At 38.9% G+C, this 21,849-nt stretch overlaps 1 protein-coding gene across 1 annotated transcript in view; it reads left to right on the forward strand.

The window, feature by feature from the left end:
• The window catches only part of Rras2 (RAS related 2), a 75,635-nt gene that overhangs the window by 11,052 nt on the left and 42,734 nt on the right, over positions 1-21,849 (forward strand). Inside the window, exon 3 of the mRNA XM_033763916.1 lies at positions 18-97. Within this exon, the coding sequence (XP_033619807.1) occupies positions 18-97 (80 nt within the window). The remainder of the gene's footprint in view (positions 1-17; positions 98-21,849) is intronic.

Below are 21,849 nucleotides of genomic sequence, written 5' to 3' on the forward strand. Positions count from 1 at the left end.
CCGCGCTGCCCCTGCAGCCGCCGTCGAGGCGATCGCTCTCCGCGCGGTCCCGGGGATCTGCTCGCCGACGACCCCGAGCTGGCCGCTTAGAGCAGGGGTGTTTTTCTTTGTGTGTGTTTGCGCCTGCTTTACTTGTAGTCCCTTAGGTAATAGGTCCGGGTGGGAGTGTTTGATAATGCCCCAGGGAGTGGTGGCTTCGAGGAAGTTGAAAATGTGCCCTGACTGGGGGGTGGTGGGGAGACCGTTTCCCAGGAATTCCTGGTGCCTTCCTGGTTCTCGCGTGCCGAGGTGAAGTTTAGGGTGAGCCGGGCTGGTCGATCGAGTCGTTCTGTATTCCAGCCACCCTCTCCCTCACCCCGAGCCCTACTTCTCTGTGGTTGCTGGGGAGGGTGTGGGGGCAAAGTCTGAAGGTGTTAGAGGAGGTGGTGGAATTCTTCATTCTTAGAATTTGCTCTTGGTGAGAGGCTTAAGAGATCTTTTCTGGGATTTAAAAAAAGAAAAGGCAGATAGCTTTCTGCTTTTGTCAGTATAAAAGGCGTGTGTCATATGCTGGCAGAAACGTAGAACCTTGGTTTATCAGGTAACAGCTGCTTGTACTGTATCGAGTACTGATGGCGAAATATTTTTTAGATTCGTTTCATCTGTTTGTCATTATTTGGGCTGTTACTATATTCCATGGGATTAAAAAACTGCTGCTCGAGCCTTTGTATCCAGGAAGAGGGGATGTTTATGTAATGAGCATTTACAATATGCTCATAAATGAGTTAAAAAAATCACAGAGAGGTGAGATTGGTTTAAGTTTAGCAGACAGAATCAGGGATTATGTCATGTTGCTCTTTCCCCAAGGCCAAGAAGCATTTTTAAAATAGCAAAGCAATACAATTTACAGCAAACCCTTGCTTTGGTAACTCCTGTGATAGTGTTTGAAATAGTCAAGGAGTAGGAAAATCATACTGGGTTCCAGTATTGCTGAATAGTGTTACCTACAAGATTTAAATCGTTTTTTTTTCTCGAGGGAGGGACTATCTGAATGCATTTGAACCCATAAGTTAATTTAAATGAGATATTAGAACTCTTTTGGTTGATTGCATTAGATGTCTTCCTAATGATTTTCCTAGAAGTCATTTGTTGAAGAAATGCTTCCTTTATGAGTAGTGTAGTAGATGCTTTAAATGATACATAACGTGTCCCTGAGAAACAAGGATACATACATACAGGGTAGGAGCTTTTGAGTCTTCCAGTCTTGAGTGTGTCTTTTGTTCTGTCATTGTTTTGGCTGTCAGAAAGCTGCCAAAATATTCAGCTTCTCTGAGCCTCAATTTTATCAACAAAATGGGTCTCACTACACAGTCTTACCTAAAATTTTGAGAAAGATCTTGTCATTTTTATGTAGCATGTATATACTCCGTTCGTGGTAGCCATTTTTATAAGTGTGCATGTGTAGAGCTCTGTAACACGTTAAAAGGCAAAGGAGATTTAGATTTGGAATAGTCAGTGTGGGAAGGATTTTTAAAGACACTGTGGGGAAATGTAGCTTAGTTGTAGAGCCGTTGCCTGGCATAGACGAGGTCCTGGATTCGATCCCCAGCACCTCAAACAACAAATGTACGTAAGCTCGGTGACGGGAGAAAGAAATGTCGCATACCATGCTGGCTTAGAGAGGGGAGACAGGTGGGCTGGGGGTAGGGGAGTGGGATAGGTGACCAGGGACTAGTGAAACAGACGGGTGTTGAGGCGTCTGGTGAGCAAGGACAGCCCTGACACTTGGTCTGTGTGACTCTCAGGCAAGCCCCTCAACTCCTGGACCCCAGTGTTGCTCATCTGTAACCTGGGGAAATACATTGTGCCATGTTTAGTCGTGACAATTAAGTGAGTCCGCATATGCCAGGGACTTGGGACAATGTGTGGTACGCAGTACGGCTACGCAATGGTTGTTTTACTCTTAGTGGAATTACAGTGACTTGATAGAGTTGCTGTTTATTGTCTGACTGGGGAGTTAAATTTCGCTCTGTTGTGGCTGTAGCAGTAGAAACTGGAAGGAGAGAAGATGGCAGAATGATCACTTTTAACAAAGAATTTGGTTCTCTTTGAAAGTGATTATGATGGCACAAAATGACCCACCCCCTTTTGAGACTCCTGAAATACTATGCTGTTTTTATAGCTTTCAGTATATATTTTTCTGTTATGTTATCTTTAGCAGGTAAATATAATGAATTTGGAAGTGAAAAATTTTGAAACTACTTTGCCTTTAACCCTGCCTTTCTTTGACCTTAGGTTTAGTTATTACCTTCTGTGTATATGAGGGGCAGCAAAATTATTACATTAGGAAATTATGAAATGGAGATGCCTTTTCTACTTTAAAAATGAGTACAACAAATCAAAATATGTGTTAAAGATGCAAAGTATTAAGACTACATGTGTATATATATCTTCCTGTTTCTTCTGTTGCTCATAATTTTTTGAAAAACATTTTAAGTTCTGTCAGTAAACTCAAGTTAGGACATAAATGTGTTTGTTTGTTTTTTTTTGGTACGGGGATTGAACTCGGGACCTTGTGCTTTCAAGGCAGGTGGTGGCACCACTGAACTAAATCCCTGGCCCAGATGTAAATTTGATGTCGTCCAGAGTGGAAGGGAGAAAGATGGACATGGGACTTGACTGTCTTCTCACCCTGCCTCTGCTGGTACCTTAGTGTCTGATCTCTTTAGGGCTGTTTCTTCTCCATGAAGTACTGAGTTTGGTTGAGTAAATCTCTGCACCTTTGAATTTCTAGGATTCTTTCTTACTCATTTAATTAAATTTCTTAGGTTCTCTAAGCCTCAGTTTCCCCCCCTTTTTTTGTACCGGGGATCAAACCTGGGATCTTGTGCTTGCAAGGGTAGGCAGCAGAACCACTGAGCTAAATCCCAGCCCCATTTGAAAAGCGTAACAGCACCCTTAGGGTTTTTGGAGTAAATAATGCCTGAGTTATTCAGGACAGTGCCATCTACTGTGTAAGTAAGTAATAATTGTTATCTGTGTTTTCATGGGGTTTCTTGCTTCTGTCTTTATGTTCTTCCAAAACAATTTGCACTTTTTGGTTTTTCCTCAGTTCTTTTTTTTTTTTCTTTCTTTTTTTATGGTGTTTATTGGTACACTCTAGATCTACAATACAGTTACATTTATTACTGGGATCCTGTACCTTCACATGACAGGTCTTGGTTCTCATTTTTCCCCTTGTCCCTGCCCTCCCTTCACCCCCTCCTCCCCTCCCCATTAACAAACTCTTTATTTCCATTTTTTCATTTTCTCATATTTTTTCTTTTCCCTTATTTCCTTGCCCCTACCCTTCCCCCTTTCCCTACACCTTTACTCCTTTTCTTCCCACTTCACACTCTTACCCATCCCATTAGGATCTTATGTACTATTATAGTTTTTCACACCAGAGAAATTATTTGGTATTTACACATGTGTGACTTATTTATTTCGTTTAAGAGTATATCCTCAATATGTGTCCATTTTCCTATTTTCCTCAGTCTTTCTCTCATGCTTACTTTCCTGACTTCTGCATTGTATTTAGGTGGTGAATATTAATTTCCTTTTTAAGTTTGGGAAAACAAGTTTTCAATCAGTTGAGAATTGATATTAAGCAGTGGTGGAAGTGGGGGCTAACTTAGCTCAGTGGTGGAACATGTGCTTAGCATAGGCCCAGGGTTCAGTCTAAGAAGAAAATAAGAAAAATAAGAAGAAAAAAAAAAAAGAAAATAAGAAAAATAAGAAACAAAATAAGAAAATAAGAAAAAGGTAATGGGAGTAAACCATTGATGTTTTGGATTATTCATATGGCAACCCTATGAAGAGGCTATATGTGGTTGACAAGTTTAAAGAGAGAAGTTTCCCAATTTTTTGCTCTTTTAGTGTATTTATTTATTTATTCTGAGCATGAAAATAACTTATTGATGAGACATCTGGTTTATTCAGGCAGTATTGGCTTCCTTTTTATTCTTCAGCTTGTCAGATTTGAGCTGTGTAGGGGTTGGCTGATTTCTCATGTCTTGAGTTTTGGTCAGTCTTAAAACCTGTTGGTCTGGACCTGACTCAGAGATGCTTTTTACCTAGAAGAGTTTGTCTCTTGCTGAGTGCTTTTACGTTGCCTTTCCTGGGGCAGAGTTCTAGAGAGATTTCAAGACTCCTCTACTTGTGTTGACAGTTACTCGATCTGTGTGCTGGGGTTCTGAGTTTATTGCTGAGTGGCCATTCCATGGCTACATTTTGAGGACTCTTCCTGCACTTCAAAAGCATCTGAATTGTTAACTTTGATCATGACTGAAAACTAGATTTTTTTGCAAATTGTTTTATGTTTTTGAGAGTAATTTACAAATGAATTACTAGCCCTGAAAAATAACACACTTCTCCCAATGACGTTAGTAGTAGAGATTTACTTGTTCGGGTCACAGTTGAAATGGTCTTGAAGAGCATGCTGTGATCCAAATTGTAGGCATCCAAGGAAGAACTTTTTTTTTTTAAATAGGATGCCTGCTTTTGTCAGAAGAAGCAGAAGGAAATTCTAGCTTAGGATGTCTTTATGTTAAAATTCTTTGTGTATTTATTACATATTTTTCCATATGTTAAAAAGAAACTAATCAAATAGGTAGAATTCTTTGCCCATATGTGTGTTAGAAGGTCTTGCTGTGTTGCCTGGGCTGGACTTGAACCTCTTCCTCAGCTTCCTGAACAGTTGAGACTAAGGGGAAACACTCCTCAGCCTGTCATGTTTTTCTTAACTTCACATTCACAATTCAACTGTGCTGTAGGTGTTGAATCTTGAGAGAGAGAGAGAGAGAGAGAGAGAGAGAGAGAATCTTGACGTTAAATGACTTTGGGGTAGACCCGGCTGAATCTGTGTTTGGGATTGAAACTTAGTTTAAACTAATGTCCTTGATTGGCCTTTGCTTTTGTTTTCTAAAGAAAAATGTGCCTTAGGAAAGCAAAGAAATATATGTTGTCTAAAATGTTGCTACTGGAAACATAGACTGTGTTTCTTTTTGTCTTGTAAGTTATAGTTTAGGATTTATACAAGCTGTGTGATGATTGTAAGCATTAAAAACATTAAATAATATTTTAATTCACTTATGATCAGTTTATTGCTGTCAGTTTATAGTTTAATATTGCCAATGAACTTAGCATTGCCACCTTGTATAATTTTTCCTCCTAGGAGAGAGAGCTCTATACATGTAAGTAAATGTTTAGTGCTACGATAATGAATATGTTAAAATTATTTCTGATGTGCCCATATTTCCAAATGCTAACATTTTGCCATATTTACTTTATTTCTCCTATCTGTACACATTAAAAAAAATAATAATTTGAGCCGGGCGTGGTGGCGCATGCCTGTAATCCCAGTACTCAGGAGGCTGAGGTAGGAGTATCGCTTTGAGTTCAAGACCAGCCTGAGCTACATAGTTCCAGGTCCGTTTCAACTACATATTGAGACTCTCTGTCTTAAAACAAAAAACAAAAAAAACCCCAAATCATTTGAGTGTAAATTGACATAACCCCTCTTCCCCCAATCTTTAAATAAGTGCCACTGCTTATGTTTTCTAACTACAAAGATATTTGCTTAACGTAGTATAATAGCCAAAACCTGAATACCCATGGATCTTGTCAGTTTTCCCAACAGTGCACTTTATAGTATAAGAAAAGATTATATAATACATTCTATATCCCCAAATACCTGAAACAGTTTTATAGCCTGTGTTGCAAAAAAGCACAAATTAGTTATTTGTAGGGTTCCCTCCATTTTGAACTTTTGCCTGTTTTTTTTTTTTGTATGGGGAATTGAACTCCGGTCCTTGTGCTTGTGATGCAGGCAGCAGAACCACTGAGCTAAATCCCTGGCCCCTCCATTTTGAACTTGACTAATGTTTCTTCCCAATTAAGTTCAGGTTACACATTTTGTGAGTTGGGGTCGGAGAGACTAAGAAATGATACGTTCTTGTGCATTTTACTAGGAAACATACATAGATGCTTGATACTTGTTTACCTTTTGGCTCAGTAATCTCACATCTAGGAAGTAACTCTGAAGGTACTGTTCCACCAGTATGAGAATACAGATGCACGACATTGTGGCATTGTTTGTCACTGAAAAAATCAGAAGCTACTTGTATAGTAAATTAGTTGAATACCATATGATATATTCACCTCATGGAGTGTTATACAACAGTAAAAAATATAAGGAAGGTCTCAGTGCACTGTGGGGTGCTACGGTACAGTGTTCAGTGAAAAAAGGAAAGTTGAAAAGTATCTCATGTAGGAAGGGAAACAAAATGCGTATATATCTGCTCAAGGTAACAACAGCAGAATAAAGCAAGGATACCTGAGAGATTGATGATAGAGATTGACTTACTGAGGGTGAGGAGGAGTAAAGTGGGAGAGATGGAAGGAATGAGGACAGTAACCCTTCTGGGATATTGTTTTCTGACTTTGGAAGCATGTTAATGTTTCACTTAATCAGCATGTAAAGAGCAAACAGCAATAAAAGCAAGTGATGAAAACAATCTTAAAAGTGAAATACAGACAAGTGTGCTGAACCTTATTTCAGATGAATCACTTAATCACATTCAATGGGTGAAAGAAAGGAAACTAATTTAGATGACTTTTGAACCCAGTATTTGGACTACATCCTCAGGATAAAGAGACAGAACTTGAAACCATTGAACTCTATTTGATATTTTTTCCCTCTGACTGTTGGAGGAAAAGGGAGGTACAACTCCAGAAAGGGCAAAGGTTTAAATGAACTCTGGTGTTTGGAATTGAAGGTACTGAAAGTCATAAATTTGAAAGTACCCAGATGTGCAGACATCTGTGCCCACATCTGTACATCTTTTTTCCAGCTCCACTAACAGGGCTGAGAAATAGTGGTGACCTGGTACAATAGTGATGAGATCACCTAGCGCCAGGTCTGGATTTCTAAATGCCATTTTTTAGTAGAAAAACCTTAGAGAATTATCTGATTTTAGAGCCAGAGCCAGGAAAAAAGAAAAAAATAATCTTGGAGTAGCTTGTAGTGTCAGGAAATAAGGAAAAACCCAGAAAACAAAGCGATGGGGACATCAGAGAGACATAGGAGTCAACCCGGAAAAACTTCCCACTGGCTCACTCTGGTCAGTTTAATCATTAAAATAAGACAGCTGATTCTTGCCCATGAATAAAGTAAGGATCTGTGTCTCCATAGTGACAAATTAATTCAGGCTGACGAAAGAACATATAGGAAACAGAACTTAGAAAATCTTTTTGCAAGCATATTTGACTTGGGACTCCCAAGGGAATGTTAAAACTAGTTGGTAAAGGTTTGAGAGTGGCTGGATGTTAACATTGTCTCACAATACGGGATTTATCAGGGAGAAAATAAGAATTTTACAGAGGAGAGGCTAGAGCAACCCCCCACACCTTTGGTGGTGGTTTGTTTTTGAATTGTGATTTTATTAAGTGCCAGATTGAACTCAAGTGCAGTGAATGCTAGGTTGAATTGTGATTTAAAGAATATTTTAAAGCATTTGTGCTGGGTATGGTGGTGCACACCTGTAATCTCAGCCCTTAGGAGGCTGAGGCAGAAGGGTTACTGCAAATTCAGGACCAGCCTAGGCTACCTAGTGAGTTCAAGGCCAGCCTGGATGGACTTGAATAATGTCTCAAAAAACCAAAGTGAGAAAAGAGAAAAATAATACTTTCAAGTACTTTTAACTGGATAGGTATTTAAGATTATATTTACTTTTGCATGATAAAGGATGACTTCTGGGTTTGAAATTATTGCATCTCAACATTTTTTGTATTAAAGCTGTGGAGATAATTGCTGTATTTATCTTTGGCTAGCCTCAGGTTTCCCTTTTGCAGAAATAACTTTTCTACTTGTACGCCTGCAGCATTCACTTATCTTTGGAAATGGAAACATTTATCAAGATATGACTAGAAGATTTTCTCTCTTCCCCAGTTTCTCAGGGAAATGGTGAAACACTGCTAGGTCTGGGAGGAACTTATTCCTTGTGATTGCCATTCATTCGTTCATTCATTTATTTGTACTGGGGATCGAACTCTGGTCCTTGCACTTGCGAGGCAGGCGCTGGAACCACTGAGTTAAATCCCTGGCCTGCATTGCCTTTTGTTTTTGGTGATTGCCTTTTTATAGTCATGAGTAGTCTAATGAAATTAAATAACACAGCTTTGTGGTTTTGATTGTTTTTCTTTTTAAAAAGCTGTAGATCTGGACAAATTCCTATTGTTTGTCTAAGAACATATTCATCTTGAAAGTAATATGTAGGTCTTGTTTGATATCCTTTCAACCACTGTGACTGTATGGCTATTTCATTTCTTAAAGGGGGTTTTGAATTACACAGTAGTTCTGTGTCTTATTCACCTTAGATTAGAATACTAGAATATGAACAAATATTTTATTAGAAAACTTTTCGTCTTTAGGTTCCTTGGCCTGAATATATTGCCACTTAGTTGTAGTACATTTTATTCTTTATATTGAGGTTTTGAGAATCATAGACCAGAGATATCTTGGTTACATGAACTAAAAGCTCTTAGCAAAATACTTGTTAATATCTGTTAAGTGCTAGCGTTAGGTCTTAAATAGGACAGAGGAAATAATTGGGGAAGTAAAGATTTTAGGAAAGATGAGTGGACTCTGTTGTGGTCCCATAGCAGCTAGTTACTGAAGAGGACCGAGAATTGGCTTTCTTTTTGAATTTCAGAGTTTCTGTGTATTTGAATCTTGAGTTTTAGAAGTTTTAGAAGTTGATCTATAAACATTCAGTTTTTTCCAAAATAGTTTTTGGATAGTCCTATTTTGAATTCTCTGTGGAAATTTTGGTTCAGGAAATGTAAAACAGCCTTGAGAATATCGTCTTAAAGAGTTACTACTTTTGTCTTATTTCCTGGTGGGTTTTTCTCCTGAAGCCTTGCTTTTGGTTAAATGATTACATGTGGTTGACATTACAGTAGTCAGCAGTTTGTTAGCTGAAAGGAAAAGAATACTAAGCGAGTAGTCATGTCAAACTGCAAAGAAAGATTATGATAGATATTAACTTTTAGATTAAAAAAATCATGTGGAAAAGGTGTATAACAAATTTGTCGTTTCATCCCTTTTGCCTCTGAAATTCAGATGTGTCAGCAAAATAAGATAGGAAATTTACCTTATTCATATATGTATATGTGCATATTCTAGTGCATGGTCATGCGTCTTAAACTGAGAAGTGAAATTAAAGTTAGAGGGGGATTTGTGGGTTTTTGGAGTAAAAAAGGGGAGATAAATTATACAACAAAGGTGTTTGTGGTAATTTAATAATGAATTGCAAATGTTTAGATGGATGGCTTAATGGCGTATTTGAACACTACCCTCTTAGTTTTAGATACTGATGTGAAATTTCCACACCAACAACTTGGTTTAAATGAACTACTTTTGCCGGGCATAGTGGCACATGCCTGTAATCCCAGCACTTGGGAGGCTGAGGCAGGAGGATCACTGTGAGTTCGAGACCAGCCTGGGCTACACAGTGAGTTCCAGGTCAGTCTCAACTACATAGTAATAAGATCCTGTCTCAAAAAAAAAAAAAACAAATTAATTGATTAATTAATTGTCTATAACTCTACATGTAAAATTAAAAACAGAATCACAAGCTAAAATTACAATAAAGACAAAGTTTTCCACACTATTTGCACAACTACTGAAATAATAATTGGAAGCCAGGCACACCTGTAGTCCCAAGCTACTCGAGGCTGGAACCAGAAGAATTTGAGCCCAGGAGTTCGAGACCAGCTTCTTCAGCAGCATAAGACTGTGTCTCACAGAAATGCCAAAAAATAAATGAAATACAATCACTAAACCTTGCAGACTTCATATAATAAGGAAAGACCCAACAACTGAAGCTGAACTCTTCACATGCAACCTCACCATTCCCATTCCATTCTTAACATCTGACTAAAAGAAAAGTACTTTAACAGTAAACACTGCAGTGCTTCTAAGAAATTTTTAACATTAAGTCACTTGACAATTAAAAAGTAGTTCATTTGGGCCGGGGATTTAGCTCAGTGGTTCCAGGCTGGTCTCGAACTTGCAGTGATCCTCCTGCCTCAGCCTCCTGAATGCTGGGATTACAGGCATGCGCCACCACGTGCCTGGCTTTAGGCAATTCTTTTTCATTTTTCTTTACAAAAAATTATGTATTTAGAATTCTTTGTAGCAGTTTCCAGGAGAAGCCATTGGCTGAGCTGAGTGGTCAAACGAAGTTGTCTGACATGGGTTGCTTTGGTTTTGTGGTTTTAGGTGAACAGTACATGGTGCACAGCTGTTACTCCAGCAGCTTTGTTCCAGCTGTCACAAAATACTCCACATTCCTTTTTTTAACAATCTTTTATGATGTTACATACTCTGTTAAAATGAATCATCTTATGACTTCTTTTTTGTGCCCTATTTATTTAGAATGATGCCAGATGGCTTTGTGTAACAGATTTAAGTCTTGCATATTTATAAGTGTTGTGTTGTGAATGCTTCAGTTGTGACCTAGGAAGTGAAGCTCTACTTGAAGCACCTTTGCCTCCCTTTCTGCTCCCCCCCCTGGTGATCCTTTCCCAGGGTTTTACTGGGGCTTCTGTGGCTGGTCACTGTCTGCTGTTCCCGCCAGCAGCAGCCCACCTCCACTGCTTTGTGTGTCGCACCTTCCTCATACGTGTGTGAGATGCCTTCTCTCACGTGGCTTTGCTGTGCCTCCTTCCCTCCTTTACTGTGTTTCAGCTCTTGTGTTTGGAGAAACGCACTATCCAATTCAGTCAGAATCTGTGCGATCTGTACTCGTGACTTCCGAAGCTCTTCCAAGCGTTCTTCTTTCCTCTTGCCCATTGGTTCGTAGTTATCTCCAGCCTTTCCTGAGGGAGTATCCAGGGTGGACTTGACGCCTCTCCCCTTGTGCTCCTATGATGATACCCTGTGCCTTTTTTTTTTGGTGCTAGTGATCAAAATCCAAGCTTTGTGCATGGAAAGCATTTGCTTTTCCACTGAGTAACGTCTCCAGCTCTTTCTGAACATTTTGAGTGTAAGCTGCAGAAGTCACTCCTGCTTCAGTGTTATTATCAATAGGGGTCTTTCAGAAGGAGCCATTCATCTAACCTTTGTTTTTGTTTTTGTGGTACCAGGGATTGAAATAGAGTCCTTGTGCTTGTGAGGCAGGCGGTGGCACCACTGGGCTAACTCCCTGGCCCATTTATCTAACCTTAGTTTGCTTGTAGCAATCAGGAAATTACACCAGTTCCAATAGCTTTTTTTTTTTTTTCAGCTTTAATTGAGTTTATTGGTACATTTTAGGGATACAGTACAGTTACATTCATTGTTGGGATCTTGTACCTCTACATGGCAAGTCTTGATTCTCATTTTTTCCCCTTACCCCTGCCCTCCCTTCACCCCCTCCTCCCCTCCCCATCTACAAATACTTTATTTCCATCTTTTCATTATCTCACATTTTTTTCTTTTCCCTTATTACCCTTCCCCTACCCATCCCACCTTCCCTACACCTTTAGCTCCTTTCTCCCCTTTTCGAAATGTCAGTAATCTTATTAGGATCTTATGTATTGTTGCAGATTATTCACACCAGAGAAACTATTTGGTATCCAATAGCTTTTATAACTAGTCTGGTATTTATCTGGGGTTGCTTTATTTGTTCTATCTTTTTGGTCTTAAAGTTATTCGCAAAATATCTCACAATTTGGGTTTGTTTATTTTCTTATAAGAATCAAATTGTGTATTTTTCGGCAAATATAAAGGTGATGTAGTGTCCTCCAAGTACATCATCTTAAAGAGGCATGTGTTGTCTTATTTGTAACATATGAAATCTGATCACTGCTAGTGAAAAATTACTACTGTCCCCTTATAATTAATAAATGTTAGCCGGGTGTGGTGGTGCATGCCTCTAATCCCAGCACTTGGGAGGCTGAGACAGGAGGATCCTTGAGAGTTCTAGGGTTACATAGAGAGTTCAAGGCCAGCCTGAACTACATAGCAAGACCCTGTGTCACCCTTTCCTCAGTTAATAAATATGTGGGTAAACATATCAAGACCAGGTTAATAACTATTTTTTTAGCATTTAGGGTCATATCTTTTTCCCTTTCCTTGTTTTCATCCTTCCTTCCCCATTACACTTGCTGTCTCCAAGTTGCATTTTGTGACATGAATTTTTTTTAATTCCTTCAGAAATTTTTTTTCATGTCCTAAAATGAGAATGTACTTTTCTTCTTTAGAGAGTCAGCTGCCACCCCCTCGCACGGTCTTTATTCAGTGAAAGGGTGTACACTTTCGTGATCTTGGTTTCTTCATCTGTAGGACTGTGGGCCCAGAGGCATCGCATTTAAGAATATTTCAGATCTGAAAGTCCTGTGGCAAGTAGGTTTACGAGTTAAACTAAACTGTTGTGTGTAGCCTGTCCTTTCCCCCCTTTTAAAGTTTTAAAAAGGTTGCCTGCATTCTCTGTTGCGTATGTCAACGTCTCGGTGCTTTATTTAAAATAGAACTGCCCTTCCACTGTGCAGGGTATTCTTCACACCCGCTTCGAGCCTTTTCCCAAGCTGGAAGAGGAGCCAGCAGTCTCTTGGTGGGGTGGGCAACGGGGACTGATTTTACAGCAGTCTGTCACCAAATCTGTCCTTCCTTGGGGTTTTCTTTTTTTGTAGTGCCTAGGATGAGACTAGTCCCTGCTGTACCACGGAGTTACACCTTCTGCTCTACTTTGGATTTTTATTTTTTCTTTTTTGAGGCAGGATCTCACTGTGTAATTCAGGCTGACTTGAACTCACAGTGCAGCCCAGGTTGGCCTTGAACTTGTGGTGATTCTCCCACTTCAGCGTCCTGAGTGCTGGGCCACCCCACTGTGCCTGGCTGTTTTTTTTAAAGAGGGTTGTACTATGTAGTCTAGGTTGGCCTCAAACTCAAATCCTCCTGACTCAGTCTCTCCAAGGGCTGGATCATGGATGTAGTCTACATGCCTAACTCTCCTTGGGAGTTTTCTAAATTTATTAAAACAAAGAGAAGAAGAAAAATTTCAGTCTAACTATATTTAAGTGCATTTTCAACACGTATGTAATTACATTATGTGTAATTTACTTTTTAGTGCACTTTGTAGGGTTTCTAGTATAATTTTCAATGCACGCACACACAAGACTCTTAATTCATTGTGAATTTTGAAGACTTTAGTGGACACAGTATCAAGTGCTGTTTCAACATTGTCAATAGAGGTTGAGTCGAGTCCCTAATATAAAAATCTGAAATCTGAAATGCTCAGAAAGTAGAACTGAGTATCATGTCCATCCTCAAAAAGTGTTGGAGGGCCGGGGATTTGGCTCAGTGATTCTGTCACCTGCCTCGCAAGCAGAAGGTCCTGAGTTCAATCCCCAGTACCACCCCCACCCAAGTGTTGGATTTTAAAATGTTTTGTATTTTGTATTTTAGGGTTAGGGAGACCTCACTAGAAGTCTAAATAAATCTGAAATCAGAAAAACTTGAAATATGAAATGCTTCTGATTCCAAGCATTTTTTTTTTTAAATGTAGAAAGCTTTTACATTCATTGAAGGTTAAAAAAAAACAGGCTTTGCAAAACGAATTTGGGCCAAGTAAAAGTAGGAAAAGGAGTTCACTGTACAGCATGAGGGTGGACCACTGTCCAAGAGAAGGCACAGGGCCGCACATGCATTTTTGATAACAGCTACTCAAGCCTTTTATGTTCTGTAGTCCAATACAGGCTTATGTAATAAGTTACAAAAACAATGTGGGCCAGTTTTAACTTTGTGAAGTAATTATTCTTTTTTTTTTTTTTTTTTTTTTTTTTTTTATAAAGAGAGTTTTGCTATGTAGTTCAGTCTGACCTTGAACTCACTATGTAGCCCAAGCTGGCCTCAAACTGTGGTGATCCTCCTGCCTCAGCTTCCCCAGTGCTGGGATCACAGTTGTGTGCCACCACGGCATGCCTGGCTTAAAGTAATTCTTAAAGAGTTAAAAACAAAACAAAACAGTATTTATGTTTTATGATCCTTTACATTTGTGTAATTGTTTTGTTTTTTGTTTTTGTTTTGGTACTGGGGATTGAACTCAGGACCTTGCACTTACAAGGCAGGTGCAGTGCCGCTGAGCTAAATCCCAGCCCAATTATTTTGTTTTTGAGAGGACTTTACACATATGATTTCATTTTATATCAGTAATGGTCCTTTATAATTCCAAGTCAGAATGACATTCCACGAACTTCTGTTCCCTTCTGTTCTATGGATGAGGATCAAGAGGACTGGGAAGAGGGGATTCAGTGTAGTAACAAGACAACAGTGAAGTTGGCATTGAAGCAGATTCCCCTGACTTCAGAATATGGTGCTTTTCTCTCTTCTTTTTTGTGCTGTAGGCGGGAGCCCTGACCTTGGCTATGCTCGGTCATGCCCTGCCACTGAGCCATATCCCCAGTCCCATAGTGATCTTACTGCAGAGCTCTTAATGTTACATTGGCACAAAAATTCCAACACTTGCCAGTGAGGAGCTGAAAACAGTGATCGATGTTCATTTTCTGTATGAAATTCTGTTATCACATTTTCAGTGTTAATCTGGAAGGAACACTGATGCAGGGATGAGGAAGAGGGAGAGGGCAGTTTCACCAAAAGAAGGCTTGATGACTTGAGATGTTTCTAACACTGATGATGCCTACTATAGAGGTAGTGTGGAGCCAGAGACTTGTAGTAGTGTCCTCTAATGGGTAGTTTAAGCTGGGTACACACATGCCTGCAATACCAGCTATGTTGGAGGCTGAGGCAGGAGGATTGCAAGTGTGGAACTGGCCTGGGTGCTTTACTGAGACCCTGTATCAACATAAAAGGGGCTGGGGATGTGTGCCTTGCAGGTGGAGCACTTGGCCAGCAAACCTGAGCCCTGGAACCGGCCCCCGCTATCTGCAACAGCAGGAAAGCTCTCCGTCCTGCAGTTATCAGTGTGGTGTGTGTAGGTGCACAGTAACACCAAACTCAGGATATTGATTACTTCTTGGGTTTAGGGGGGAGTAAGGGGAAAGTGATTATAGAGGAGTAAGAGCGAGCCTTTAATCGTATTAGTAAGTCAGAAGTAGGTATGCATGGTTATATTATTTCTTTAGGTCATCTTCTAAGGTATGGCATAGTTAGGAGCGCGGAGTGCTCTTTTGGTTGACTTAACCTCTGTAGTCAGATGGAAACAGCCATTCATTTGGTGTTAGAAGGTATTGTGACTTGGTTGACAAGACACAAGTGTGTCCCTCAAGGTAGGAAACTCCCCTCCTCCCCCACTCAAAAAATAAAACTTGGTACATTTCTTATTACAGTTAAAAGTTCATACTTGAGCTTATGGGTAAAACAGTTTTATGTGGATGTATGTATGAGGACGTGTGCTATGATATGCTTTTAAAGTTGTTCTACACAGTTTCTGAAGATTTCTTCAAAGTATTGTACGTGATTTTATTTTGGTGGTTACAGGAACTGATGATTAATTTTACCCTAAATTTCCTGTATAAAGAAATGATGCCTTTAACTTTTCTCAGCAGAAAATTCTTGACATTGTAGGTGTACAAAATGAATGGTCACATAATGTGGTTTTAGGTAGGTGTGAATAAAGATGAAAAAATAAAAAAGTCTAGAGCATCATATACTAAACCTATGCTATGCGTTGACTTTTGCTGATGCAATTTACTCATTTATAAAGTAGATAACTTTTGGATGGGAGGGGATTTTCATCAGGAGCTGAAAATTTTTGGAAAGAAAGGACTATTATTTTTAAAAATAAAATGTATTTTATGCCTTTCCCCCTCAAGCCCCCTCCCCTCCCTATGTACAGAAGCTTTGTTTCCATGTTTTTCCTTCTATTTCACTTTTATTCTGGTCCCTCCCTTCCTTTCTCCCTCCCTCCTCCTTTGTTCCCCTTCCCATTTGAACACTTTCTTCCCATTTTCCAACAGAAAGGACTATTTTAATAACTTTATTACTTATTCACACATATATATATTTTATAATTTTGGGTGAGGAAAGAAAATGAATTTTTCTTCTGACCCCAAGATAAAAAAATTATTGGGCTATGAATTTAGCTCAGTGGCACCATGTCTGCCTAGCAAGTGTAGCAAGTGTTTTTTTGTTTTTTTTGTTTTTTTTTTGCGGGGGTGGGGTACTGGGGATCAAACTTGGGACCTGTGCTTGTGAGGCAGGTGGCATCACTGAGCTAAATCCCTGGCCTTACATTTTGTTTTTGTTTTTTGAGACATGGTCTCACTATGTAGTGTAGGCTGACCTCAAACTTGCAGTGATCCTCCTGCCTCAGCTTCCCAAGTGCTGGGATGACAGGCGTGAGCCATCATGCCTGGCAGTCCCGTAGTTCTTGAAGCACTGCTCACTTTTTTTTTTTTTTGGTAGGAAAAATGTTTTCAGAGAAAGCTTCTGTCTAAGAGGGACAGAAGGGGAACCAGAAAGTGGATAGCCCATCACTTTTTATTTTTGTTGGTACGTTTTTTGTTCTTAATATTTGGTAGTTTCTATTTTACCTTTTAGTTTATTTCTCTTGTCCCTTCTGTTCACTGAACCCTTTATTTCAGTTACTGTATTTTTCAGTGTTGAGTTCCCATTTGGTTCTTTGTAAATCAGTTCTTTGCTTAGGCCCTCTATTTTTAAATTTTTTAAGCTTGCTTATCAGATTGTTGAAGCATTTTTATCAAGACTGGTTTAATATCTTCATCACTTTGTCAGACAAGTGGGAGCATCTGTTATCTTGATTTTGTATCTGTGGATTGTCTTTTTGTCATTCAGTTCAGGATCTTCCTGCTTTTGGAGTTTTCTGTTGAAGCCAGCACATTTTTAACATTTTGTTTTGAGGCTTTGGATCTTAGTCACATTGCTTTAGCTGTGTGTTTTAAATGTCCTGGGGATTGAACCTAGAGCCTTGCACATCTAGGCAAGCACTGTACCACTGAGCTGTACTTCCTAGTCTTCTTTTTAAATTTAATGTGGGACAAGGCCTAGCTAAGTTGCCAGGCTAGCCTTGAACTGAGATCCTTCTGAACAGCTGGTTTTTTTGGAAACTACTCTGGCAGAAGGGTAGTTGCTGCCTTGCTGCTGCCAGGTAGAGGTGGGCATCCAGATTGCCTGTCTAGGCCCCACTGAAGTGTGCCGTGGGAGGGCATGCCTTGGGATTGGTCCCTCAGAGTGAATCAAGTCCTGGCTCTTGATGACCTCTTGAGTGGGCTGTTGTGCACCCTTCACAGCTTTCCAGATATGGACTTTGAGCCTCCTAACCCAGTGTGTGAACAGAAGTGGGGGCCGTGGGTTTTTGTGGTGTTTGGCTGGAGTAGTGGAGTGACTGTGTTTTGCTGGGTGCCCCATTTCTCGTACTTTACTAGCAAGGAGGCTTTTGTTGGGATTTTTTTTTTTTTTTTTTTTTTTTTTTTTTTTTTTTTTTTTATGGCCTTTCTGTGTTGATGGCCTTTCTGTGTTGATGGCCTTTTCAGATAACAGTTCAGAAAACCCAGGGAGCTTATCACAGTGTTGTTCCTTGGGTTCTGAAACTTTAGCCCATCTCCCTTCTTTCCTGCTTTCACAGTCTTCTACTACTTCTTTTTTTTTTATTTTTGGATTTTTGAGACAGGGTCTCACTATGTAGTTGAGACTGACCTGGAACTCACTATGTAGCCCAGGCTACAGCACTCACAGAATTCACAGCGATCCTCCTGCCTCAGCCTCCCAAGTGCTGGGAATACAGGTGTGTGCCACCACTACCGGCTCTGAAGAGTTTTGGTGGATGAGGGTCACCCATTTGAGGACAACAGTGCATGGCTCAGGATGGAACTCTGGAAGGCCACCACTGAAAAGGGCCCTGGAAGGAGACGAGAAACAGGATAACTGAAAAGAACCCCTTGACAGCTAGAGACAAATCATGTTAGGTATTACGGAACTAAAAGAAGACAAGTTAAAGAAGGGCCGTGAGTGTTCAGTAGGCTCACATCTTAGATTGTAAGTAAGCAGCAGGTGAGAATTTTAAGATTGGTTTCACCAGTGGTCACAGAGCAGGGCTACTAGAACCCACACTACACTGAATGAGAGGTCGAGGAAAGTGGGGATTGGAGAGAAATAAGGTAAAGGTGGTTGAGTTTACGTGAATGTTTTTAGAGAACAAAACGTCTTTTTTCTGTGCTTAGGAAAAATTAGTGTAAAAGGAAAGAGGAGGCACCTCATTGCAAAGACCTTGGAGAAGGTAGAAGGAGATCAGATCAAGATCACAATTGAAGGATAAGCTGGAAATGATACATTTTCGCTGCCTCCTGCGAGTGTGGAAAGGATATTTATATGTGTATGATAATGTATGTAGGAGAGCTTTTAGAAACCAGGAAGAACTTGACAGGAGTTGTGGCTGGATAATTTTCTTTGATTTAGACTGCAGAATAACTGCACAGGGGTGCTTTTCACATTAGTGAATGATGATTCACATTAGTAAATTAAATAGTTTACATTACAGGTATATAGAATTTAATATATTTTTAAAAATTTGGTGACCGTGCAGATAAATCATATCTCTTAATTGAAAATGATGACAAGGTGAGCAGTTAAAAGTACAGAAAATTGTTTTAAATTTTTATCCTTTGGTAAGCAGCCAGAAAAAAAAAAAAAATCAAGGAAGAACCTTTTTTTCAGTAGTAGATTGAACCCAGGGCCCCGTGTGGGTGAGGCAGGCACACTGCCGTTGAGTTATGTCCCCAACTCCTTTATAGTACATTTATGGATCTGTTTCCTTTTATCTTGTAATTGATACTAAAGTTTGGTATTATTTATCAGTTGCCTTGCTTTATCTTTTGACTTGATATATAAACCTCTAGAGATTTTTTTACTGCAGCAGTAAAAACTATAATATCTATACACAGATACATTTATTGTGATTAATTATCATGACCCACTAGAATTGTCCTGCAGGTCCGTGACAAAAATATAGTCTTTTCTCTAGGAACCGAAAGTAGATCAAAGCAGCTTAAAAAAGTATGTTAGAAAGTATAGATGATGTAAGAAGTTGCTTATACTATGGTTAACATGTAAAAATTTGAAGTAATATATTGGTTTTTTTCTATGATGGAAAAAAAACTGGGAAGAGATAGACCCAAATGTTGAATTATTTTCTTTTTTATACTTTCATAAATTTTCTGCAAATGGTTAATCCTTCATAATTAGAAAAAAGTTACTGAAAATTGATACAGTTATTGATAACTGATATAAAATGATACTTAAAGGTTATTTGGTTTTTATTGTAATTTCCAGGTAGGTCTGAATTCTTATTTTTAACCATTGCATTTTTTTCTTCTATGATCATGTTTTTGTCCATTTATCTATTAGTTTATTTGGAAAAGTCTTTTGATAGTCTTTCATAATTATTTCACTTTGTTTCTCTACTGGGTTGTGAAACACAGCAAACTACAGATGAAGATTTCTTCTGTAGTTTAAAGCTTATTCAAAAAAGATCCTTTTTATTGAGATCTGAAAGCCAGGTGTCTGGTGTGGTGGTATATGCCTATAATCCCAGCCACTTGGAAACCTGAGGCAGCAGGACTACAAGTTTGAGGCCAGCCTGGGCAATTTAATGAGACCCTGTCACAAAATTTAAAAAGGGCTGGAATATAGTTCAGTGGTAGAATATTTGCCTATCATATGTGAGGTCTTGAGTTTAGTCCTCAGGATTGCAACTAAACAAAAACAACAACAAAGATCTGATAGGCAGTATGTTTATTTCCTGTGATCAGGTTTTATTTTATCATATATTGTTATATCTACTCTAATTAAATAATTTTTTTGTGGTGCTGGAGATTGAATTTAGGCCTTTTTCATGCTAGGCAAATGCTGTACCACTGAATCACACCCCTGACCCCTCTTACATCATTTATAAGGAGTCTATTGGATTTTTGTTTTGCTTTGCTGATTGTGTGTGTGTTATTTAAAGTATTGAAAAGCAGTGAAATATTGGTGGAAGTACATTAATTATACAAATTTTTTTTTACTTTCATCCACAAAGCTGTAAGCAATACAGGGGCATGTCCAGTAAAGAGTAAAAACTTCTTACCTCCCATTCTTGTTTACCTTCTCATTATGTAATGGTAACCATGTATTAAAATGCATCCACTTTATGTATATTGTTGCAAGAGTTTTGACAAATGCATTCACTGTGTAATGATCATCACAAGCAAGATAGAAAACATTTCTGTTACTCTGAGATCTCCTTGTGCTTCTTCCCAGTTAGTGACTTCTGAAGTACCCACTGACCAGGCTTTTATTAATCAGTTTAGTCTGGCTTGTTATCAGACTTTACATAACAAAACTTTTTAGTACATATTCTTTTGTGCTAGGATGTTTTTGCTTGGCACAGTGGTTTTGTGATTCATCCATAATACTGCTGCCTCTGTATTTTGTTCCTTGTGGTTGTTTGGTAGTAGTCTGTTGTATGGTTATACCACAACTTATTTGTCTGCCTGTTGATAGAACATTTGGGTGTTTCCAGTATTTAGAAACTGTGAATAAAGCTACTTGGAAAACTCATGTTCACATCATTGTATGGACTTACATTTTCGTTTCTCTTGGATAGATACCAAGTTGTGGATTCTTGGGCCAAGTGTAAGTGTATGTTTACTTTACAAAGCAATTTCACAGTTTCTTGTGAAATATTGGTAATGTTTCGCATTCCCACCAACCTTGTGTGGAAATTCCAGTTATTCTGAATCCCTATGAACACTAGGTATTTTAACCAGTGCAGTGCGTGTGTAGTGATCTCTCACTGTGGGTTTAGTTTGCTTTTCCCTGATGATTAGTCATGTTGAACATCTTTGCAACTGCATACCATAGATCTTCTTTTGTGTCTGTTCAGATCTTCTGAAAACTGGGTTGTTTGTGTATGAGTTTTATATGAGTTCTTTGATATTCAGGTTCTCCATTAGCTTTGTGTATTGCAGATGTTTTCCCCAGTCCATAGCTTGAGTTTTTTTTTTTTTTTTTTATGGTCAAACTCAGGCCCTTGTGCTTGCAAGGCAGGTGTGGTGCCCTGAGCTAAATCCCTGGCTCTGTTAGTTTTTTACTTTTAATACTTAGCATTGTATTTTGTAGTTGGGTAAGTCTTAATTTTTTTGGGTGTGTGTGTGGTGGTGTTTGTACTGAGGCCCTTGCACATGTTAGGCAAGTATTCTATCACTGAGCTTCATCTCTACGCCTTTTTAAAACTTCTTTTGAGACACAAGGTCTTGCTCAGTTGTCCAGGCTGGCCTCACACTTGTGATTCTCCTGCTTTAGTTTCCCAGGTAGCTGGGATTACAGGTGTGTGCTACCACACCTGGTCAGGATGCTAAACTTCTAAAATCACAAAATTGTGAAGTCAAAATGAGCGTGTTAGGTCCGGGGATGTAGCTCAGTAACAATGTACCTGCTTGACAAGCACAAGGTCCCGAGTTCTCTTCCAGGAACTGGGGAAAAAAATGAAAATAGTAGATGTCCTTGTTTCAGTGCCCATCTTTTTTCTATACCATATACACAATTTTTTGATAATGTATAGAAATAAGTATATTGGTGTTTAATATTGGCAACACAGTTTTATCAGATGTTCTATTAGAAATGGATAGTGTTTGTGTTTATTAATTCTTTAGTGTGGTATCCCTTAATGTTGAATTGTTAAGTATCTCAGGCATGTATCAATTCGTTAGAATATATTTAGCACACTGAGGGATTTTTATATAACATTTTAATACGTTTCTTGTTTATTTTATTCAGTTGTATAGGTGTTTCTCGTTTCCACTTTTTCCTTTTTTTTTTTTTTTTTT

The sequence above is a fragment of the Fukomys damarensis genome, unplaced genomic scaffold (genome assembly GCF_012274545.1).
Source record: "Fukomys damarensis isolate Sample0158 unplaced genomic scaffold, DMR_v1.0_HiC HiC_scaffold_16, whole genome shotgun sequence".
Classification (NCBI taxonomy): domain Eukaryota; kingdom Metazoa; phylum Chordata; class Mammalia; order Rodentia; family Bathyergidae; genus Fukomys; species Fukomys damarensis.